This window comes from Coloeus monedula (genome assembly GCF_965178545.1).
Source record: "Coloeus monedula genome assembly, chromosome: 29".
NCBI lineage: Eukaryota > Metazoa > Chordata > Aves > Passeriformes > Corvidae > Coloeus > Coloeus monedula.
In genome coordinates, this window is record NC_138809.1 from 2,381,232 (window position 1) to 2,399,549 (window position 18,318).

An 18,318-nucleotide genomic window follows, 5' to 3' on the forward strand; every position below is an offset into this window, starting at 1 on the left:
CACGTGGGGGGGGTGGGGTGGGGGAGGGGTCGGTTCATGATTGGGGAATGGGGGGGGGAGGGGCACAAACCGAGCGTGGGGAGGGGTTTGGGGGGGAGGGGGGGATTTTGGGGGTGCTGAGGGGGATTTTGGGGGTTCCGGGGGGGGGTTTTGGGGGTGCTGAGGAAGATTTTGGGGGTGCTGAGGGGGATTTTGGGGGTTCCGGGGGGGATTTTGGGGTGCGGGGGGGGTCAGTGGGTGTCGTTTTTGATGACGATCTCCAGCCCGTGCTGGCGCAGCTGCGCCCGCAGCAGCAGGTTCTTGTTCTTCAGCTCCTCCACCTGCGTTTGGGGAGGGGTCCCGAGGGGATCAGGCACCCCCTGAACCCCAAAACATCCCCCTGCACCCCAAAATATCCCCCAGTGCTCTCCCAGTAACTCCCAGTAACTCCCAGTACCCCAAACCCGCAGCAGCAGGTTCTCGTTCTTCAGCTCCCCCGCCGGGATTTGGGGAGGGGTCCCGGGGGGATTGGGGGGGATTCAGGCACCCCCTGCACCCCAAAACGTCCTCCAGGACCCCAAAATATCCCCCTGCACCCCAAAACAGCTCCCAGTGCCCTCCCAGTACAGCCCAGTGCCCTCCCAGTACAGCCCAGTGCTCCCAATAGTCCCCAGTAACCCCAAGGGTTCTTCAGCTCCTACAACCGGATTTGGGGAGGGGTCCCGGGCCGGGAGGGGCCGGGAGGGGTTGGGAGGGGGTTCAGACCCTCCTGGCACGCCAAAACAGCCCCCAGCACCCCAAAATATCCCCCTGCACCCCAAAACAGCCCCCAGTGCCCTCCCAGTACAGCCCAGTGCCCTCCCAGTACAGCCCAGTGCTCTCCCAGTACCCCAAACCCGCAGCAGCAGGTTCTCGTTCTTCAGCACCCCCACCTGCGTTTGGGGAGGGGTCCCGGGGGGGGGTCAGGCACCCCCTGAACCCCAAAATTTCCCCCAAGACCCCAAAATATCCCCCTGCACCCCAAAACATCCCCCAGTGCCCTCCCAGTAACTCCCAGTGCTCTCCCAGTAACTCCCAGTGCTCTCCCAGTAACTCCCAGTACCCCAAACCCGCAGCAGCAGGTTGTTGATCTTCAGCTCCTCCGCCGGGATTTGGGGAGGGGTCCCGGGGGGGGTCAGGCACCCCCTGCACCCCAAAACATCCCCCTGCACCCCAAAACATCCCCCTGCACCCCAAAATATCCCCCTGTGCTCTCCCAGTACAGCCCAGTACAGCCCAGTACCTCCCAGTAACTCCCAGTACCCCAAACCCACAGCAGCAGGTTCTTTTTCTTCAGCTCCTCCGCCGGGATTTGGGGAGGGGTCCCGAGGGGATTGGGGGGGACTCAGGCACCCCCTGCACCCCAAAACGTCCTCCAGGACCCCAAAACAGCTCCCAGTGCCCTCCCAGTACAGCCCAGTACAGCCCAGTGCTCCCAATAGTCCCCAGTAACCCCAAGGGTTCTTCGGCTCCTACACCCGGATTTGGGGAGGGGTCCCGGGCCGGGAGGGGTTGGGAGGGGGTTCAGACCCTCCTGGCACCCCAAAACAGCCCCCAGCACCCCAAAATATCCCCCTGCACCCCAAAACAGCCCCCAGTGCCCTCCCAGTGCTCCCAGTAACTCCCAGTAAAGCCCCAGAACCTCCGGTGCTTCCCAGTTCCTTCAGCTCCCCCACCCGGATTTGGGGGGTCCTGGGCGGGTTTGGGGGGGGTCAAACCCTCCCCGCACCCCAAAATCCCCCCCAGTGCCATCCCAGTGCCCCCCAGTGCCTCCCAGTGCCTCCCAGTGCCATCCCAATGCCATCCCAGTATCCCCAGTGCCTCCCAGTGCCTCCCAGTGCCATCCCAGTCCCATCCCAGTGCCATCCCAGTCCCATCCCAGTCCCATCCCAGTCCCTCCCAGTGCCTCCCACTGCCATCCCAGTGCCTCCCAATCCAATCCCAGTCCATCCCAGTGCCTCTTAATTCAATCCCAGTGCCTCCCAGTGCCTCCCAATCCAATCCCAGTCCAACCCCAGTGCCTCCCAGTCCATCCCAGTGCCCCCCACTGCCATCCCAGTGCCTCCCAGTGCTCCCAGTTCCCCACCTGCTGCCGCAGGACCTCGTTGTCCATCTGCAGCTGGTCCAGGCCCCAGTCCCCTCCCAGTCCATCTCAATCCCATCCCAGTGCCTCCCAGTGCCTCCCAGTGCCTCTCAATCTCATCCCAGTGCCTCCCCATCCAATCCCAGTCCAACCCCAGTGCCTCCCAGTGCTCCCAGTTGCCCACCTGCTGCCGCAGGACCTCATTGTCCATCTGCAGCTGGTCCAGGCCCCAGTCCCCTCCCAGTCCAATCCCACTCCATCCCAGTGCCTCCCAATCCAATCCCACTGCCATCCCAGTGCCTCCCAGTCCATCCCAGTGCCCCCCACTGCCATCCCAGTGCCTCCCAGTGCTCCCAGTTCCCCACCTGCTGCCGCAGGACCTCGTTGTCCATCTGCAGCTGGTCCAGGCCCCAGTCCCCTCCCAATCCAATCCCACTCCATCCCAGTGCCTCCCAATCCAATCCCAGTCCCTCTCAATCCAATCCCAGTCCAACCCCAGTGCCTCCCAGTGCCATCCCAGTGCCTCCCAATCCAATCCCAGTTCCTCTCAATCTCATCCCAGTGCCTCCCCATCCAATCCCAGTCCAACCCCAGTGCCTCCCAGTGCCTCCCAGTGCCTCCCAGTGCTCCCAGTTGCCCACCTGCTGCCGCAGGACCTCATTGTCCATCTGCAGCTGGTCCAGGCCCCAGTCCCATCCCAGTCCAATCCCACTCCATCCCAGTGCCTCCCAATCCAATCCCACTGCCATCCCAGTGCCTCCCAGTCCATCCCAGTGCCCCCCACTGCCATCCCAGTGCCTCCCAGTGCTCCCAGTTGCCCACCTGCTGCCGCAGGACCTCGTTGTCCATCTGCAGCTGGTCCAGGCCCTGCAGCTCCTCGCTCAGCCGGAGGTTGCTCTGCCGCAGCTCCTGGATGTAATCGCAGGCCTTGGACAGGATCCCGCCCTTGCTCTGGGAATTCGGGAATTCGGGGTCACCGGGGGGATCCCCAAAACCCCAAATGCGGCCCCAAATCCCCGGGGAAGGGCTGGGACCTGTCCGGATTTGGTGTTTTCCATGGAGCAGTCGGGGATGATCTTGGAGAGCTGCACGATCCAGTTGTTGATCTTGTCCCGGCGCCGGCGCTCCACTGGGAACGGGATTGGGAATTGGGGTTGGGAATGGGGGTTGGGAATGGGGGGTTCCCAGTTGGAAATGGGGATTGGGAATGGGGGATTGGGAATGGGGGATTCCCAGTTGGGAATGGGGATTGGGAATGGGGGATTGGGAATGGGGGGTTCCCAGTTGGGAATGGGGATTGGGAATGGGGGATTGGGAATGGGGGGTTCCCAGTTGGGAATGGGGATTGGGAATTGGGGGTTCCCAGTTGGAAATGGGGATTGGGAATGGGGGATTGGGAATTGGGGTTGGGAATTGGGATTGGGAATTGGGGTTGGGAATTGGGGGTTCCCAGTTGGGAATGGGGGATTGGGAATGGGGGGTTCCCAGTTGGGAATGGGGATTGGGAATTGGGATTGGGAATGGGGGATGGGAATGGGGATTGGGAATGGGGGATTGGGAAGGGGGATTGGGAATGGGGGCTTCCCAGTTGGGAATGGGGGATTGGGAATGGGGGATTGGGGATGGGGAATTGGGAATAGGGGATTCACAGTTGGGAATGGGGGATTGGGAATTGGGATTGGGAATGGGGGATTGGGAAGGGGGGATTGGGAAGGGGGATTGGGAATTGGGGTTGGGAATGGGGGATTGGGAAGGGGGGATTGGGAAGGGGGATTGGGAATTGGGGTTGGGAATGGGGGGTTCCCAGTTGGGAATGGGGATTGGGAATGGGGGACTCCCAGTTGGGAATGGGGATTGGGAATGGGGGATTGGGGTTGGGAATAGGGGATTCACAGTTGGGAATGGGGGATTGGGAATTGGGATTGGGAATGGGGGATTGGGAATGGGGGATTGGGAAGGGGGGATTGGGAAGGGGGATTGGGAATTGGGGTTGGGAATGGGGGGTTCCCAGTTGGGAATGGGGATTGGGAATGGGGGGTTCCCAGTTGGGAATGGGGATTGGAAATGGGGTTTGGGAATTGGGAACGGGATTGGGAATGGGGTTGGGAACAGGGATTCCCAGTTGGGACTGGGGGACTGGGAACAGAACTGGGAACGGGATTGGGAATGGGGGATTGGGAAGGGGGATTGGGAATTGGGGTTGGGAATGGGGGGTTCCCAGTTGGGAATGGGGGATTGGGAATGGGGGATTCCCAGTTGGGAATGGGGGATTGGGAATGGGGGGTTCCCAGTTGGGAATGGGGGACTGGGAATGGGGGATTCCCAATTGGGATCGGAGCACTGGGAACGGGGGGATAACCCCACCATGGGGATGACCCCGGAACCAGGATGACCCTTCAGGATTGGGGTGACCCCTGGGAATTGGGGCGATCCCTCGGGTTTGGGGTGACCCCTGGGATTGGGGTGACCCCTGGGTTTGGGGTGACCCCTCAGCTTTGGGCTGACCCCTCAGATTTGGGGTGACCCCTCAGGTTTGGGGTGACCCCTGGGATTGGGCTGACCCCTGGGGTTTGGGGTGACCCCGGTACCTTCGTTGTGCTGTGCCCGGCGCTTCTCGTCCCGGGTGGCTCGGGGAGCCTCCGACTTCCTGCGGGAAACGGCACCGGGGGGGGGCTCAGGTGGGCACAGGGGTGCCTGGATGTGTCCCAGGTGTGCCCCAGGTGTGCCCGGGTGTGCCCAGGTGTGCCTGGATGTGTCCCAGGTGTGCCCCAAATATGCCCCAGGTATACCCCAGGTGTGCCTGAATGTGTCCCAGGTGTGCCCAGGTGTGCCCCAGGTGTGTCTGGGGGTGTCCCAGGTGTGCCCCAGGTGTGCCCCAGGTGTGCCCAGGTGTGCCTGGATGTGTCCCAGGTGTGCCCCAAATATACCCCAGGTATGCCCCAGGTGTGTCTGGGTGTGTCCCAGGTGTGCCTGGGTGTGCCCGGGTGTGCCTGGATGTGTCCCAGGTGTGCCCCAAATATACCCCAGGTATGCCCCAGGTGTGTCTGGGTGTGTCCCAGGTGTGCCTGGGTGTGCCCGGGTGTGCCCCAGGTGTGCCTGAATGTGTCCCAGGTGTGCCCCAGGTGTGCCCGGGTGTGGCCAGGTGTGCCCCAGGTGTGCCCAGGTGTGCCCCAGGTGTGCCCGGGTGTGTCCCAGGTGTGCCCAGGTGTGCCCCCAGTGTGCCCCAGGTATGACCCAGGTGTGCCCAGATGTGCCCCAGGTGTGTCTGGTTGCAGCCTGGGTCTGCTCAGGTGTGCCCAGGTGTGGCCCAGGTGTGGCCCAGCTGTGCTCAGGTGTGCCCAGGTGTGGCCCAGGTGTGTCCCAGCTGTGCTCAGGTGTGCCCAGGTGTGGCCCAGGTGCGTTTGGGTGCGTTTGGGTGTGCCCAGGTGCGCCCAAGTGTTCCCAACTGTGCCCAGATGTGTCCCAGGTGTTCCCAGGTGTGCCCCAGGTGTGCCCAGGTACTCACGGCGAGTAGGGGTGGGCACGGGGGGCGATGGAGCGCTGGGCCCCGCCCGGGAGCACCTCCTGAGGTGACATCATCACGAAAAACTGCCCTGCGAGCCCGAACGGGACAGGTGAGACCCCAAACCCCACAGGGGAGACCCCAAACCCCACAGGGGAGACCCCAAATGGGACAGGGGAGACCCCAAATCCCACAGGGGAGACCCCAAATGGGACAGGGGAAACCCCAAACCCCACAGGGGAGACCCCAAATCCCACAGGGGAAACCCCACAGGGGAGACCCCAAATGAGACAGGGGAGACCCCAAAAGGGACAGGGGAGACTCCAAACCCCACAGGGGAGACCCCAAATCCCACAGGGGAGACCCCAAATGGGACAAGGGAGACCCCAATCCCACAGGGGAGACCCCAAATGCATCCAGGTGACCTCAAACCCCACCCAGGTGCCCCCAAACCCCACCCAGATGCCCCCAAACCCTATCCAGATGCCCTCAACCCCACCCAGGTGAGTCCCAACCCCACCCAGATGCCCTCAACCCCACCCAGGTGCCCACAAACCTCACCCAGGTGAGTCCCAACCCCACCCAGGTGAGTCCCAACCCCACCCAGATGCCCTCAAACCCCACCCAGGTGAGTCCCAACCCCACCCAGGTGAGTCCCAACCCCACCCAGATGCCCTCAACCCCACCCAGGTGCCCACAAACCTCACCCAGGTGAGTCCCAACCCCACCCAGGTGAGTCCCAACCCCACCCAGATGCCCTCAAACCCCACCCAGGTGAGTCCCAACCCCACCCAGATGCCCCCAAAGCCCACCCAGGTGAGTCCCAACCCTGCCCAGGTGCCCACGAACCCCACCCAGGTGAGTCCCAACCCCACCCAGGTGAGTCCCAACCCCACCCAGATGCCCTCAACCCCACCCAGGTGCCCCCAAACCCCACCCAGGTGAGTCCAAACCCCACCCAGCTGCCCCCAAACCCCACCCAGGTGAGTCCCAACCCCACCCAGATGCCCCCAAAGCCCACCCAGGTGCCCACAAACCTCACCCAGGTGAGTCCCAACCCTGCCCAGGTGCCCACGAACCCCACCCAGGTGAGTCCCAACCCCACCCAGGTGAGTCCCAACCCCACCCAGATGCCCTCAACCCCACCCAGGTGCCCCCAAACCCCACCCAGGTGAGTCCAAACCCCACCCAGCTGCCCCCAAACCCCACCCAGGTGAGTCCCAACCCCACCCAGATGCCCCCAAACCCCACCCAGGTGAGTCCCAACCCCACCCAGGTGAGTCCCAACCCCACCCAGATGCCCCCAAACCCCACCCAGGTGCCCTCAACCCCACCCAGGTGAGTCCAAACCCCACCCAGGTGAGTCCCAACCCCGCCCAGGTGCCCCCAAACCCCACCCAGGTGAGTCCCAACCCCACCCAGATGCCCTCAACCCCACCCAGGTGCCCACAAACCTCACCCAGGTGAGTCCCAACCCCACCCAGGTGAGTCCCAACCCCACCCAGGTGAGTCCCAACCCCACCCAGATGCCCCAAACCCCATCCAGATGCCCTCAAACCCCCCCCAGGTGCCCACCCCGCCCCTCACCTGTGGGCGTGGGCTGCCCCAGCAGCGCCTCGGAGCTCTGGGTGGTGACGACGGCGGTGGCGGCGGTGGCTGCGGTGGCGGCGGCGCCGTCGGCCACGCCCGCGGCGGGGAAATAGGTGTAGTGGGTCTCGGTGGCCGCCGCCTCCGTCTCCACCGCGTCCTCGCTCGTGAAAGCGCCCTGGATCACCGCCTGCACAGGTGGGACACGGGAGGGACAGGGGGGACAGGTGGGGACAGGGGAGAGACAGGTGGGGGAGAGGTGGGGGGCAGATGGGGGACAGGGGAGGGACAGGGAAGGGACAGGTGGGGGAGAGGTGGGGGAGAGGTGGGGGAGAGGTGGGGGGCAGATGGGGGACAGGGGAAGGACAGGTGAGGGACAGATGGGGGACAGGGGAGGGACAGGTGAGGACAGGGGAGGGACAGGAGAGGGACAAGGGAGAGACAGATGGGGGACAGGGGAGGGACAGGGGAGGAGCAGGTGAGGACAGGTGAGGGACAGGGGAGGGACAGGGGAGGGGCAGGTGAAAGACAAGGGAGGGACAGGTGAAAGACAGGGGAGAGGGACAAGAGAACCACAGGTGAGGGACAGGTGGGGGACAGGGGAGGGACAGGGAAGGGACAGGTGGGGACAGGGGAGGGACAGGTGAAAGACAGGGGAGAGGGACAAGAGAACCACAGGTGAGGGACAGGTGGGAGACAGGGGAGGGACAAAGAAGGGACAGGTGAGGGACAGGTGAGGGACAGGTGAGGGACAGGGAAGGGACAGGTGGGGACAGGGGAGGGACAGGGAAGGGACAGGGGAGGGACAGGTGAGGACAGGAGAGGGACAGGGAAGGGACAGGTGGGGACAGGGGAGGGACAGGGAAGGGACAGGGGAGGGACAGGTGAGGACAGGAGAGGGACAGGGGAGGGACAGGGGAGGGACAGGTGAAAGACAGGGGAGAGGGACAAGAGAACCACAGGTGAAAGACAAGTGGGAGACAGGGGAGGGACAAAGAAGGGACAGGTGAGGGACAGGAGAGGACAGGCGGGGAAGGGGGGAGACAGGTGAGGGACAGGTGAGGGACAGGTGAGGGAGAGGGGAGGGACAGGGGAGGGACAAGGGAGCCCCAGGTGGGGGACAGGTGGGGAACAGGTGAGGGACAGGTGAGGGACAGGTGAGGGACATGGGAGGGACATGGGAGGGACAAAGGAGCCACAGGTGAGCCACAGGTGAGCCACAGGTGAGCCACAGGTGAGGGGGACATGGGTGGGGCAGGTGAAAGGCAGGTGATGGACAGGTGGGACAGGTAACGAACAGGTGAGCAACAGGTGGGCAACCGGTGAGGGGCAGGTGGGCAACCGGTGAGGGGCAGGTGGGCAACAGGTGAGGGGGACACGGGTGGGACAGGTGGCACAGGTGAGGGGAACACAGGTGACACAAGTGGGACAGGTGGCACAGGTGAGGGACAGGTGAGGGGGACGCAGGTGGTACAGGTAAGGAACAGGTGGCACAGGTGAGGGACAGGTGGCACACGTAAGGAACAGGTGGCACAGATAAGGGCGACGCAGGTGGCACAGGTGGAACAGGTGAGACACAGGTGAGGCAGGTGGGACAGGTGAGCCCCAGGGGCACAGGTGGGACACGGGGGCACAGGTGGCACAGGTGAGACAGGTGGGACACGGGGGGCACAGGTGAGACCCAGGGGCACAGGTGGGACAGGTGGGACACGGGGGGCACAGGTGGCACAGGTGAGCTCAGGAGCACAGGTGAGCCCCGAGGGCACAGGTGGGGCACAGATGAGCCCAGGGGCACAGCTGAGCTCAAGGCTACAGGTGGCACAGGTGAGATCCAGGGGGGTGTGGCAGGGGCGTGGCCAGGTGACCCACCTGTGTCACGGATGGCACAGGTGGCACAGAGGGCGTGCCCAGGTGACCCACCTGTGTCATGGACTGCGTGGCCGGGTAGCCGCTGATGGCGCTGGTGCCCTCGGTCTGCGCGTCCAGCTGCCCGTCAGCCACCTGGATCACCCGGTACATCACCTGGCACAGGTGGGCACATCGCACAGCTGGCACGCGGGCACCCCCCAGAGCCACCCCACCTGGTACCACACCTGCCACAGGTGGGGTACCTCACGTATGCCCAGGTATACCTGGGTGTGCCCAGGTGCCCACAGCTGCCTCCCAGGTGTATCCAGCTGTGCCCCAGGTGTACCCCAGGTGTCCCCAGAGTGTGCCCAGGTGTGCCCCAGGTACCCCCAGGTGTCCCCAGAGTGTGCCCAGGTGTGCCCCAGGTACCCCCAGGTGTGCCCAGGTACCCCCAGGTGTATCCAGGTCCCTCCCAGATGTATCCAGGTGTATCCCAGGTGCCCCCCACGTGTGCCCAGGTGCCCCCAGGGTGTGCTCCAGGTGTGCCCAGGTATCCCCAGGTGCATCCAGGTCCCTCCCAGGTGTGCCCAGGTGTATCCCAGGTGTGCCCAGGTGCATCCCAGGTGTGCCCAGGTGCCCCCCAGGTGTGCCCGGGTGTATCCAGGTGTACCCAGGTGTGCCCAGGTGTGCTCCAGGTGCCCCCCAGGTGTGCCCAGGTGTATCCAGGTGTACCCAGGTGTATCCCAGGTGTGCCCAGGTGTGCTCCAGGTGCCCCCCAGGTGTACCCAGGTGTATCCCAGGTGTGCCCAGGTGCCCCCAGGTGAATCCCAGGTGAATCCCAGGTGTACCCCAGCTGTTCCCAGGTGTGCCCAGCTACCTCCAGGTGTGCCCAGGTGTGCCCAGGTATATCCCAGGTACCCCCAGGTGTGCCCAGGTACCCCCAGGTGTGCTCAGGTGTACCCCAGGTACCCCCAGGTGTGCCCAGGTGCCCCCAGGTGTACCCAGGTGCATCCCAGGTGTATCCCAGGTGCCCCCCAGGTATGCCCAGGTGCCCCCCAGGTGTGCCCAGGTACCCCCAGGTGCATCCAGGTCCCTCCCAGGTGTGCCCAGGTGTATCCCAGGTGTGCTCCAGGTGCCCCCCAGGTGTGCCCAGGTGTGCTCAGGTGTACCCCAGGTGTGCCCAGGTGCCCCCAGGTGCCCCCAGGTGCGGTACCTGCGTGCCGCCGCCCTCGGTCCTGAACACATACTTGACGCCGGGGTCGGGGAAGGTGGCGGCCGATTGGATGCTGGCGATGGCCACGCTCGTGGGGTCCTCCCCGGTGGCCACCGAGCCTGGGGGGGGGTGGTGACACCCAAACTTGGGGGGGAGGCACCCCAAACTGGGGATGGGCACCCGAAACTGGGGAGGGGGCAACTCCAAATTCAGGGGAATACCTGAAATCGGGGAGGGGGCACCCAAACTGGGAGGGGGCACCCACAACTGGGAGGGGGCACCCAAAATTGGGGGGAGGGTACCCAAACTGGGAGGGGGCACCCAAAATTGGGGGGAGGGCACCCACAACTGGGAGGGGGCACCCAAAATTGGGGGGGGGGGTACCCAAAATTGGGGGGAAGGGGGCAGAGGGCACTGCCCCCTCCTCAGACCCACCCTCAGACCCCCCCAACCCCCCCCATAAGCCCTCTTGACCCCCCCAAACCCCCCCACAGATCCCCCCAGCCCCCCATAACCCCACAAGGCCCCCCCAAAACTCCCTCATGGACCCCCCAAAACCCCCCAAAACCCCCCCAAAATCACCCCGTACCCTCCCATAACCCCCCAAAACCCCCCAATATCACCCAAAAAACCCCCAAAACCACCCCATACCTCCCCATAAACCCCCAAAACCACCCCAAACCACCCCAAAATCACCTGAAAACCCCCCAATATCACCCCATACCCCCCATAACCCCCCAACCCCCCCCAAAACCCCCCCACACCACCTCATAACCCCCCCAAACCCCCCCAAAATTCCCCCATACCCACCAAAACCTCCCCAAAATCACCCCATATCCCCCCAAAACCCCCCAAAATCACCCCATACCCCCCATAAGCCCCCAAAACCCCCCCAAACCACCTCATACCCCCCCAAAAACCCCCCAAAACCCCCCAAAACTCACCCCAAACCCCCCAAAATTACTCCATACCCCCCAATACCCCCCAAAACCCCCCCAAAATTACCCCATACCCCCAATATCACCCCATACCCCCCAAAACCACCCCATATCCCCCCAAAAGCCCCCCCAAAATTCCCCCATGCCCCCCATAACCCCCCATATCACCCCCATAACCCCCCAAAACCCCCCCATAACCCCCCAAAACCACCTCATACCCCCCCAAAACCCCCCCAAAATTACCCCAAAATCATCCCATAACCCCCCAAAACCCCCCCAAAATTACCCCATAGCCCCCCAAAACCACCCCATACCCCCCCAAAACCCCCCCAAAATCACCCCATAACCCCCCAAAATCCTCCCAAAACCCCTCATACCCCCCCCAAACCACCTCATACCCCCCCAAAACCCCCCCAAAATTACCCCATAGCCCCCCAAAACCCCCCCATAACCCCCCAAAACCACCTCAAAGCCCCCCAAAACCCCCCAAAATTACCCCAAAATCATCCCATAACCCCCCAAAACCCCCCCAAAATCACCCCATAACCCCCCAAAATCCTCCCAAAACCCCTCATGCCCCCCCAAAACCACCTCATACCCCCCCAAAGCCCCCCAAAACTACCCCATACCCCCCCCATAACCCCCCCAAAACCCCCCCAATATCACCCCAAAATCATCCCATACCCCCATAACCCCCCAATATCACCCCATACCCCCCCAAAACACCCCCAAAACCACCCCGTACCCCCCAGACCCCCATAATCCCACCACAGCTCCCCCCAAAATAACCCCATAACCCCCCCAAAGATCCCCCCCAAACCCAATTTGGGGGGTCCCCCCCTCACCCTCCTGGATCTGCACCGTCCCCTCCTCCGTCTCAGCTGCTTTTTGCTGCCTGGGGATGGGCAGGGGGTTAGGGGGGGGTCCCTGAGCCCCCCAAACCCCCCAAACCCCAAATCCGGGACCCCCCAAATCACCCCCACCCCCCCCGGCCCCCCCCCCCCCCCACGGGGCAGTTTTGGGGGTCCCAGCATGGGGGGGATGGGTCCCTGTGCTGATTTGAGGGGGGGTCTTGGGACCCAGAGGGGTCCCAGAGCTGTTTTGGGGGTCCCAGATTGAATTTTGAGGGTCCTGGGGCAGTTTTGGGGGGGTCCCAGTGCTGCTTTAGGGAGGTCTTGGGGCAGTTTTGGGGGTCCTGGGGCCATTTTAGGGGTCTCAGAGCTGTTTTGGGGGTCCCAGATTGAATTTTGGGGGTCCTGGGGCAGTTTGGGGGGGGGGGGGTCCAAGGGTCGTTTAAGGGGTTCTGGGATGGTTTGGGGGGTCCTGGGGCCATTTTAGGGGTCCCAGATCGGATTTGGGGGGTCCTGGATCAGATTTGGGTGTCCCAGGGCAGTTTTGGGGGGGACTCGAGGGCCTTTTATGGGGTTCTGGGGCAGTTTTGGGGGTCCCAGCATGGGGGGGATGGGTCCCTGTGCTGATTTGAGGGGGGGTCTTGGGACCCAGAGGGATCCCAGAGCTGTTTTGGGGGTCCCAGATTGAATTTTGGGGGTCCTGGGGCCATTTTGGGGGTCTCAGAGCTGTTTTGGGGGTCCCAGATTGAATTTTGGGGGTCCTGGGGCAGTTTGGGGGGGGGGGTCCAAGGGTCGTTTAAGGGGTTCTGGGATGGTTTGGGGGGTCCTGGGGCCATTTTGGGGGTCCTGGATCAGATTTGGGTGTCCCAGGGCAGTTTTGGGGGGGACTCGAGGGCCTTTTATGGGGTTCTGGGGCAGTTTTGGGGGTCCCAGCATGGGGGGGATGGGTCCTTGAGCTGATTTGAGGGGGGGTCTTGGGACCCAGAGGGATCCCAGAGCTGTTTTGGGGGTCCCAGATTGAATTTTGGGGGTCCTGGGGCCATTTTGGGGGTCCCAGATTGAATTTTGGGGGTCCCAGATTGAATTTTGGGGGTCCTGGGGCCATTTTGGGGGTCCCAGAGCTGTTTTGGGGGTCCCAGATTGAATTTTGGGGGTCCTGGGGCCATTTTGGGGGTCTCAGAGCTGTTTTGGGGGTCCCAGATTGAATTTTGGGGGTCCTGGGGCAGTTTGGGGGGGGGGGTCCAAGGGTCGTTTAAGGGGTTCTGGGATGGTTTGGGGGGTCCTGGGGCCATTTTGGGGGTCCTGGATCAGATTTGGGTGTCCCAGGGCAGTTTTGGGGGGGACTCGAGGGCCTTTTATGGGGTTCTGGGGCAGTTTTGGGGGTCCCAGCATGGGGGGGATGGGTCCTTGAGCTGATTTGAGGGGGGGTCTTGGGACCCAGAGGGATCCCAGAGCTGTTTTGGGGGTCCCAGATTGAATTTTGGGGGTCCTGGGGCCATTTTGGGGGTCTCAGAGCTGTTTTGGGGGTCCCAGATTGAATTTTGGGGGTCCTGGGGCAGTTTGGGGGGGGGGTCCAAGGGTCGTTTAAGGGGTTCTGGGATGGTTTGGGGGGTCCTGGGGCCATTTTGGGGGTCCCAGATGGGATTTGGGGGGTTCTGGATCAGATTTGGGTGTCCCAGGGCAGTTTTGGGGGGGATTCGAGGGCCTTTTATGGGGTTCTGGGGCAGTTTTGGGGGTCCCAGATGGGATTTGGGGGAAGCCGGGTCAGATTTGGGGAATCCTGGGGTCAGTTTTGGGGGATCCCAGGTCTGTTTGAGGGGTCCCAGAGCAGATTTTGGGGGTCCCGTGTCAGTTTTGGAGGCCTTAGGTCAGATTTCAGGGGGTCCTAGAGCTGTTTGGGGGTTCTGGGGTAGTTATGGGGGGTCCTGGGTCCATTTTGGGGTCCTGGGCCAGATTTGTGAGGTTCCAGAGCAGATTTTGGGGTTCCAGGTCAGATTTGGGGTGTCCTGAGCCAGATTTGGGGGGGGGGGGGGGTGTCCCAGGGCTGTTTTGGGGATCCTGGGTTGGATTTAGGGGGTTCTGGGTTCATTTTGGGCAGTCCTGGGTCAGTTTGGGGGGTCCCAGGTCAGATTTGGGGGTTCCAGGTGAGTTTTGGGGGTCCCAGGTCAGGTTCTGGGGGTTCCAGGTGAGTTTTGGGGGTCCCAGATCAGATTTTGGGCGTCCCCGGTCAGATTTTGGAGTCCCAGGTCAGGTTCTGGGGGTTCCAGGTGAGTTTTGGGGGCCCCAGGTCAGGTTTTCGGGGTTCCAGGTGAATTTTGGGGGTTCCAGGTGAGTTTTGGGGTCCCCACTCACCCCTTCATGGCTCGGCTCCCTCGGGCATCAGCGGGGCGGGAGCGGAGCAGCCTCACAGCCTTCAGAGCCCTGCGGGGACAGCGGGGTCAGGGACAGGGGGACAGCGGGGTCAGGGACAGGGGGACAGCGGGACAGGGGGACAGGGGGACATGGGGACAGCGGGGTCAGGGACAGGGGGACAGCGGGACAGGGACAGGGGGACAGGGGGACATGGGGACAGCGGGGTCAGGGACAGGGGGACAGTGGGACAGGGGGACAGCGGGGTCAGGGACAGGGGGACAGCGGGACAGGGACAGGGGGACAGGGACAGGGGGACAGTGGGACATGGGGACAGCGGGGTCAGGGACAGGGGGACAGCGGGACAGGGGGACAGCGGGACAGGGGGACAGCGGGGTCAGGGACAGGGGGACAGCGGGACAGGGACAGGGGGACAGTGGGACATGGGGACAGCGGGACAGGGACAGGGGGACAGTGGGACAGGGACAGGGGGACAGCAGGGTCAGGGACATGGGGACAGTGGGACACGGGGACAGTGGGGTCAGGGACATGGGGACAGTGGGGTCAGGGACAGGGGGGTCAGGGACAGGGGGGTCAGGGACAGGGGGGTCAGGGACACAGGAACAAGGGGGCAGTGGGGTCAGGGACATCGGGATAAGGGGACACAGGGACACCAGGGTCAGGGACACCAGGACACAGGGACACTGGGGTCAGGGACATTGGGATAAGAGGATACAGGGACATTGGGGTCAGGGACACCGGGGTCAGGGACACCGGGATAACAGGACACTGGGGTCAGGGACATTGGGATAAGAGGATACAGGGACACCGGGATACAGGGACACTGGGGTCAGGGAAACCGGGATAAGGGATACAGGGACACCGGGATAAGGGATACAGGGACACTGGGGTCAGGGACATCGAGATGCAGGGATGGGGTCAGGGACACCGGGATATCGGGACACTGGGGTCAGGGACACCAGGATAACGGGACACTGGGGTCAGGGACACCAGGATAAGGGATACAGGGACACCGGGATAAGGGGACACTGGGACACTGGGGTCAGGGACATCGAGATGCAGGGATGGGGTCAGGGACACCGGGATATCGGGATACAGCGGGATGGGGCCAGGGATAGCAGGACAGGGGGGTACAGGGACACAGGGATGGGAACAGGGACACGGGGACAGGGTTAGGGACACAGGAATCCAAGGATGGGGACAGGGATAAAGGGACACACGGATGGGGACAGGGACACGGGGACTCGCATTTAGGGACAAGGAGGGTTGGGGATTGGGATAGGGGTGCAGAGACAGGGACATGGGAACAGGGATGGGGACAGGGACACAGGGATGGGGACAGGACAGGGATATGGGGACAGGGGGACAGGGATGGGGACAGGGACACAGGGATGGGGACAGGACAGGGATGGGCACAGGACAGGGATGTGGGAACAGGGGGACAGGGATGGGGACAGGGACACAGGGATGGGGACAGGACAGGGATGTGGGGACAGGGACAGGGATGTGGGGACAGGGACACAGGGATGGGGACAGGACAGGGATATGGGGACAGGGACACAGGGATGGGGACAGGACAGGAATATGGGGACAGGGGGACAGGGATGGGGACAGGGGGACAGGGATGGGGACAGGACAGGGATATGGGGACAGGGGGACAGGATGGGGACAGGGGGACAGGGATGGGGACAGGACAGGGATATGGGGACAGGGACACAGGGATGGGGACAGGGACACAGGGATGGGGACAGGGACAGGGATATGGGGTCACAGGGGGTCAGGGATGGGAACAGGGACTGGGACACCAGAATGGGACACCGGGATGGGACACCGGGATGGGACACCGGGATGGGACACCGGGATGGGACACCGGCCACCCTGACCAGACATTGGTCACCACGATGGGCCACTGGTCACCACAAACAGCCACCGGCCACCATGATGGGACACCGGTCACCACCATGGGACACCGGCCACCACAGCAGGACAGTGACCACTGGGATCAGACACCAGTGGGACACCGGTCACTGCTATGGGACACTGGTCATTGTGACTGGCCACTGGCCATGACAGGACACTGGCCACCACGACCACACACTGGCCACCCCAACTGGCCACTGGCCACCACTAAGGGACACTTGTGACCAGCCACAGCCACCATTCCCAGGTGTCCCCCTAGGTGACAACGTGTCCCCAAACCCCCACGATTTGTCCCCAAACCCACCAGCTCCCCCAGGGTGACACTTTGGGGTGGCCATAACCCCTCACCCCCCTCAATGGGGACACCCCGAGCGGTGGCAGGTCCCCACCTTGGGGTGGCACCGGGGGAGGTGACAAGTTGGGGGTCACTGAAGGGGGGGTGACAGATGGGGGTGGCAGAGGGGACAGTGACACACCGGGAGGGACAAGAATGAGGCCGGGGGGGACATTTAGTGGGGTGACAGAGAAAGGGGGACATGAAGGGGGGTGACAGTGACGGGGCAGGATTGACACGAAGAGGGGTGACATGAAAGGGGGGTGACAGTGATTGGGGGGGGTGACATGAAAGGGGGGTGACATGAAAGGGGGGGTGACAATGATTGGGGGGGTGACATGAAAGGGGGGGGACACCTGAAGGGGGGGGGGGGTGACAGTGACAGACCCCGGGGAGGGACACGGGGTGGGGGAATGGGGGGGTGACAGTGATGGAGGGGGTGACACCAAGAGGGGTGACATGAAAGGGGGGTGACACTGACAGGGGGGTGACACGAAGAGGGGTGACACGAAAGGGGGTGACAGTGATTGGTGGGATGACATGAAAGGGGGGTGACAGTGATGGAGGGGGTGACACCAAGAGGGGTGACAGTGATTGGGGGGGGTGACATGAAAGGGGGGTGACAGTGATGGAGGGGGTGACACGATGAGGGGTGACAGGAAAGGGGGGTGACAGTGACAGGGGGGTGACACCAAGAGGGGTGACATGAAAGGGGGGTGACAGTGACAGGGCGGGGGTGACATGAAGAAGGGTGACATGAAAGGGGGGGTGACACGATGAGGGGTGACAGGAAAGGGGGGTGACAATGATCGGGGGGGTGACACCAAGAGGGGTGACATGAAAGGGGGGTGACAGTGACGGGGCGGGGGTGACATGAAGAAGGGTGACATGAAAGGGGGGGTGACACGAAAAGGGGTGACAGGAAAGGGGGGTGACAATGATCGGGGGGGTGACACCAAGAGGGGTGACATGAAAGGGGGGTGACAGTGACGGGGCGGGGGTGACACGATGGCGGCTGAGGGACCGTGGGGGAGAAGGGAGGACACGGAGCAGGGGTGACAAAGTGAGGGGGGGGACACGAAAGGGGTGTCAGCGACACAACGGGGACACACACACGGAGCGGGTGGGGGGGGTGGGGGAGGCGACACAAAAGGGGTGACAAAGTGGGGGGGTGGGGGGGGAGGGGGAGGAAAAAGCCACCAAAGGGGCGACACTGACAGAACGGGCCGGGGGGGACACGAAGGGGTGACAAAACGGGGGGGGATGGGCGCGACACCGACACACGGGGGGGGTCGTTACCGAGCGCGGGGAGGGGACACGAACGGGGGACCTGGGGGGGTGACAGTGACAACCGGCTGCGCGCGCCTGAGGGGGGGGTCACCCCCACAGGCCTCCACCCCCCCCCACTCCCCTCCCCCGCCCCTCCCCGCGGGCCCGGCGGGCGCGGCCGCTCCCCGCCCGCGGCCGGGGCTGTGGCGGGGTCGCGGTGTCCCCGTTCACGGCGGGGTTCGCCCCTCGGTGTCCCCCGGGGACCCCCTCCCCCCGGTACCTCTCGGCCTCGGGCCCTGCGCGCCTTCGGCCCCTTGTCTCGCCATGGGCCCCGCACATGCGCACGGCGCCGCCGCGCCGCCATCTTGGGCGCGGGCGGAAGCTC

The 18,318-nt window shown here is 63.6% G+C and overlaps 1 protein-coding gene across 1 annotated transcript; it reads right to left on the bottom strand.

Annotated features, from left to right (window-relative positions):
• On the bottom strand, positions 1-18,309 carry USF1 (upstream transcription factor 1). The gene is made up of 11 exons (XM_082298547.1): positions 18,214-18,309; positions 14,393-14,461; positions 12,035-12,084; positions 10,252-10,370; positions 9,111-9,212; positions 7,191-7,380; positions 5,607-5,694; positions 4,690-4,748; positions 3,136-3,230; positions 2,924-3,052; positions 1-320 (listed from the first exon to the last, which is right to left on the bottom strand). The coding sequence occupies exons 1-11, from the start codon at positions 18,270-18,272 to the stop codon at positions 231-233; spliced, it is 1,050 nt and encodes a 349-aa protein (XP_082154673.1). The 5' UTR covers positions 18,273-18,309; the 3' UTR covers positions 1-230.
• Positions 18,310-18,318: the final 9 nt, after the last annotated feature.

Bases quoted from the DNA above. Each gene is read 5' to 3' on its own strand.
- USF1 (XM_082298547.1), bottom strand. From the start codon at position 18,272: ATGTGCGGGGCCCATGGCGAGACAAGGGGCCGAAGGCGCGCAGGGCCC. The intron at 4,749-5,606 runs GTGAGTACCTGG...CGTTTCCCGCAG, and splicing joins CGTGCCCACCCCTACTCGCC to GAAGTCGGAGGCTCCCCGAG. The intron at 321-2,923 runs GTGGGCAACTGG...CCCCAAACGCAG, and splicing joins ACGAGGTCCTGCGGCAGCAG to GTGGAGGAGCTGAAGAACAA.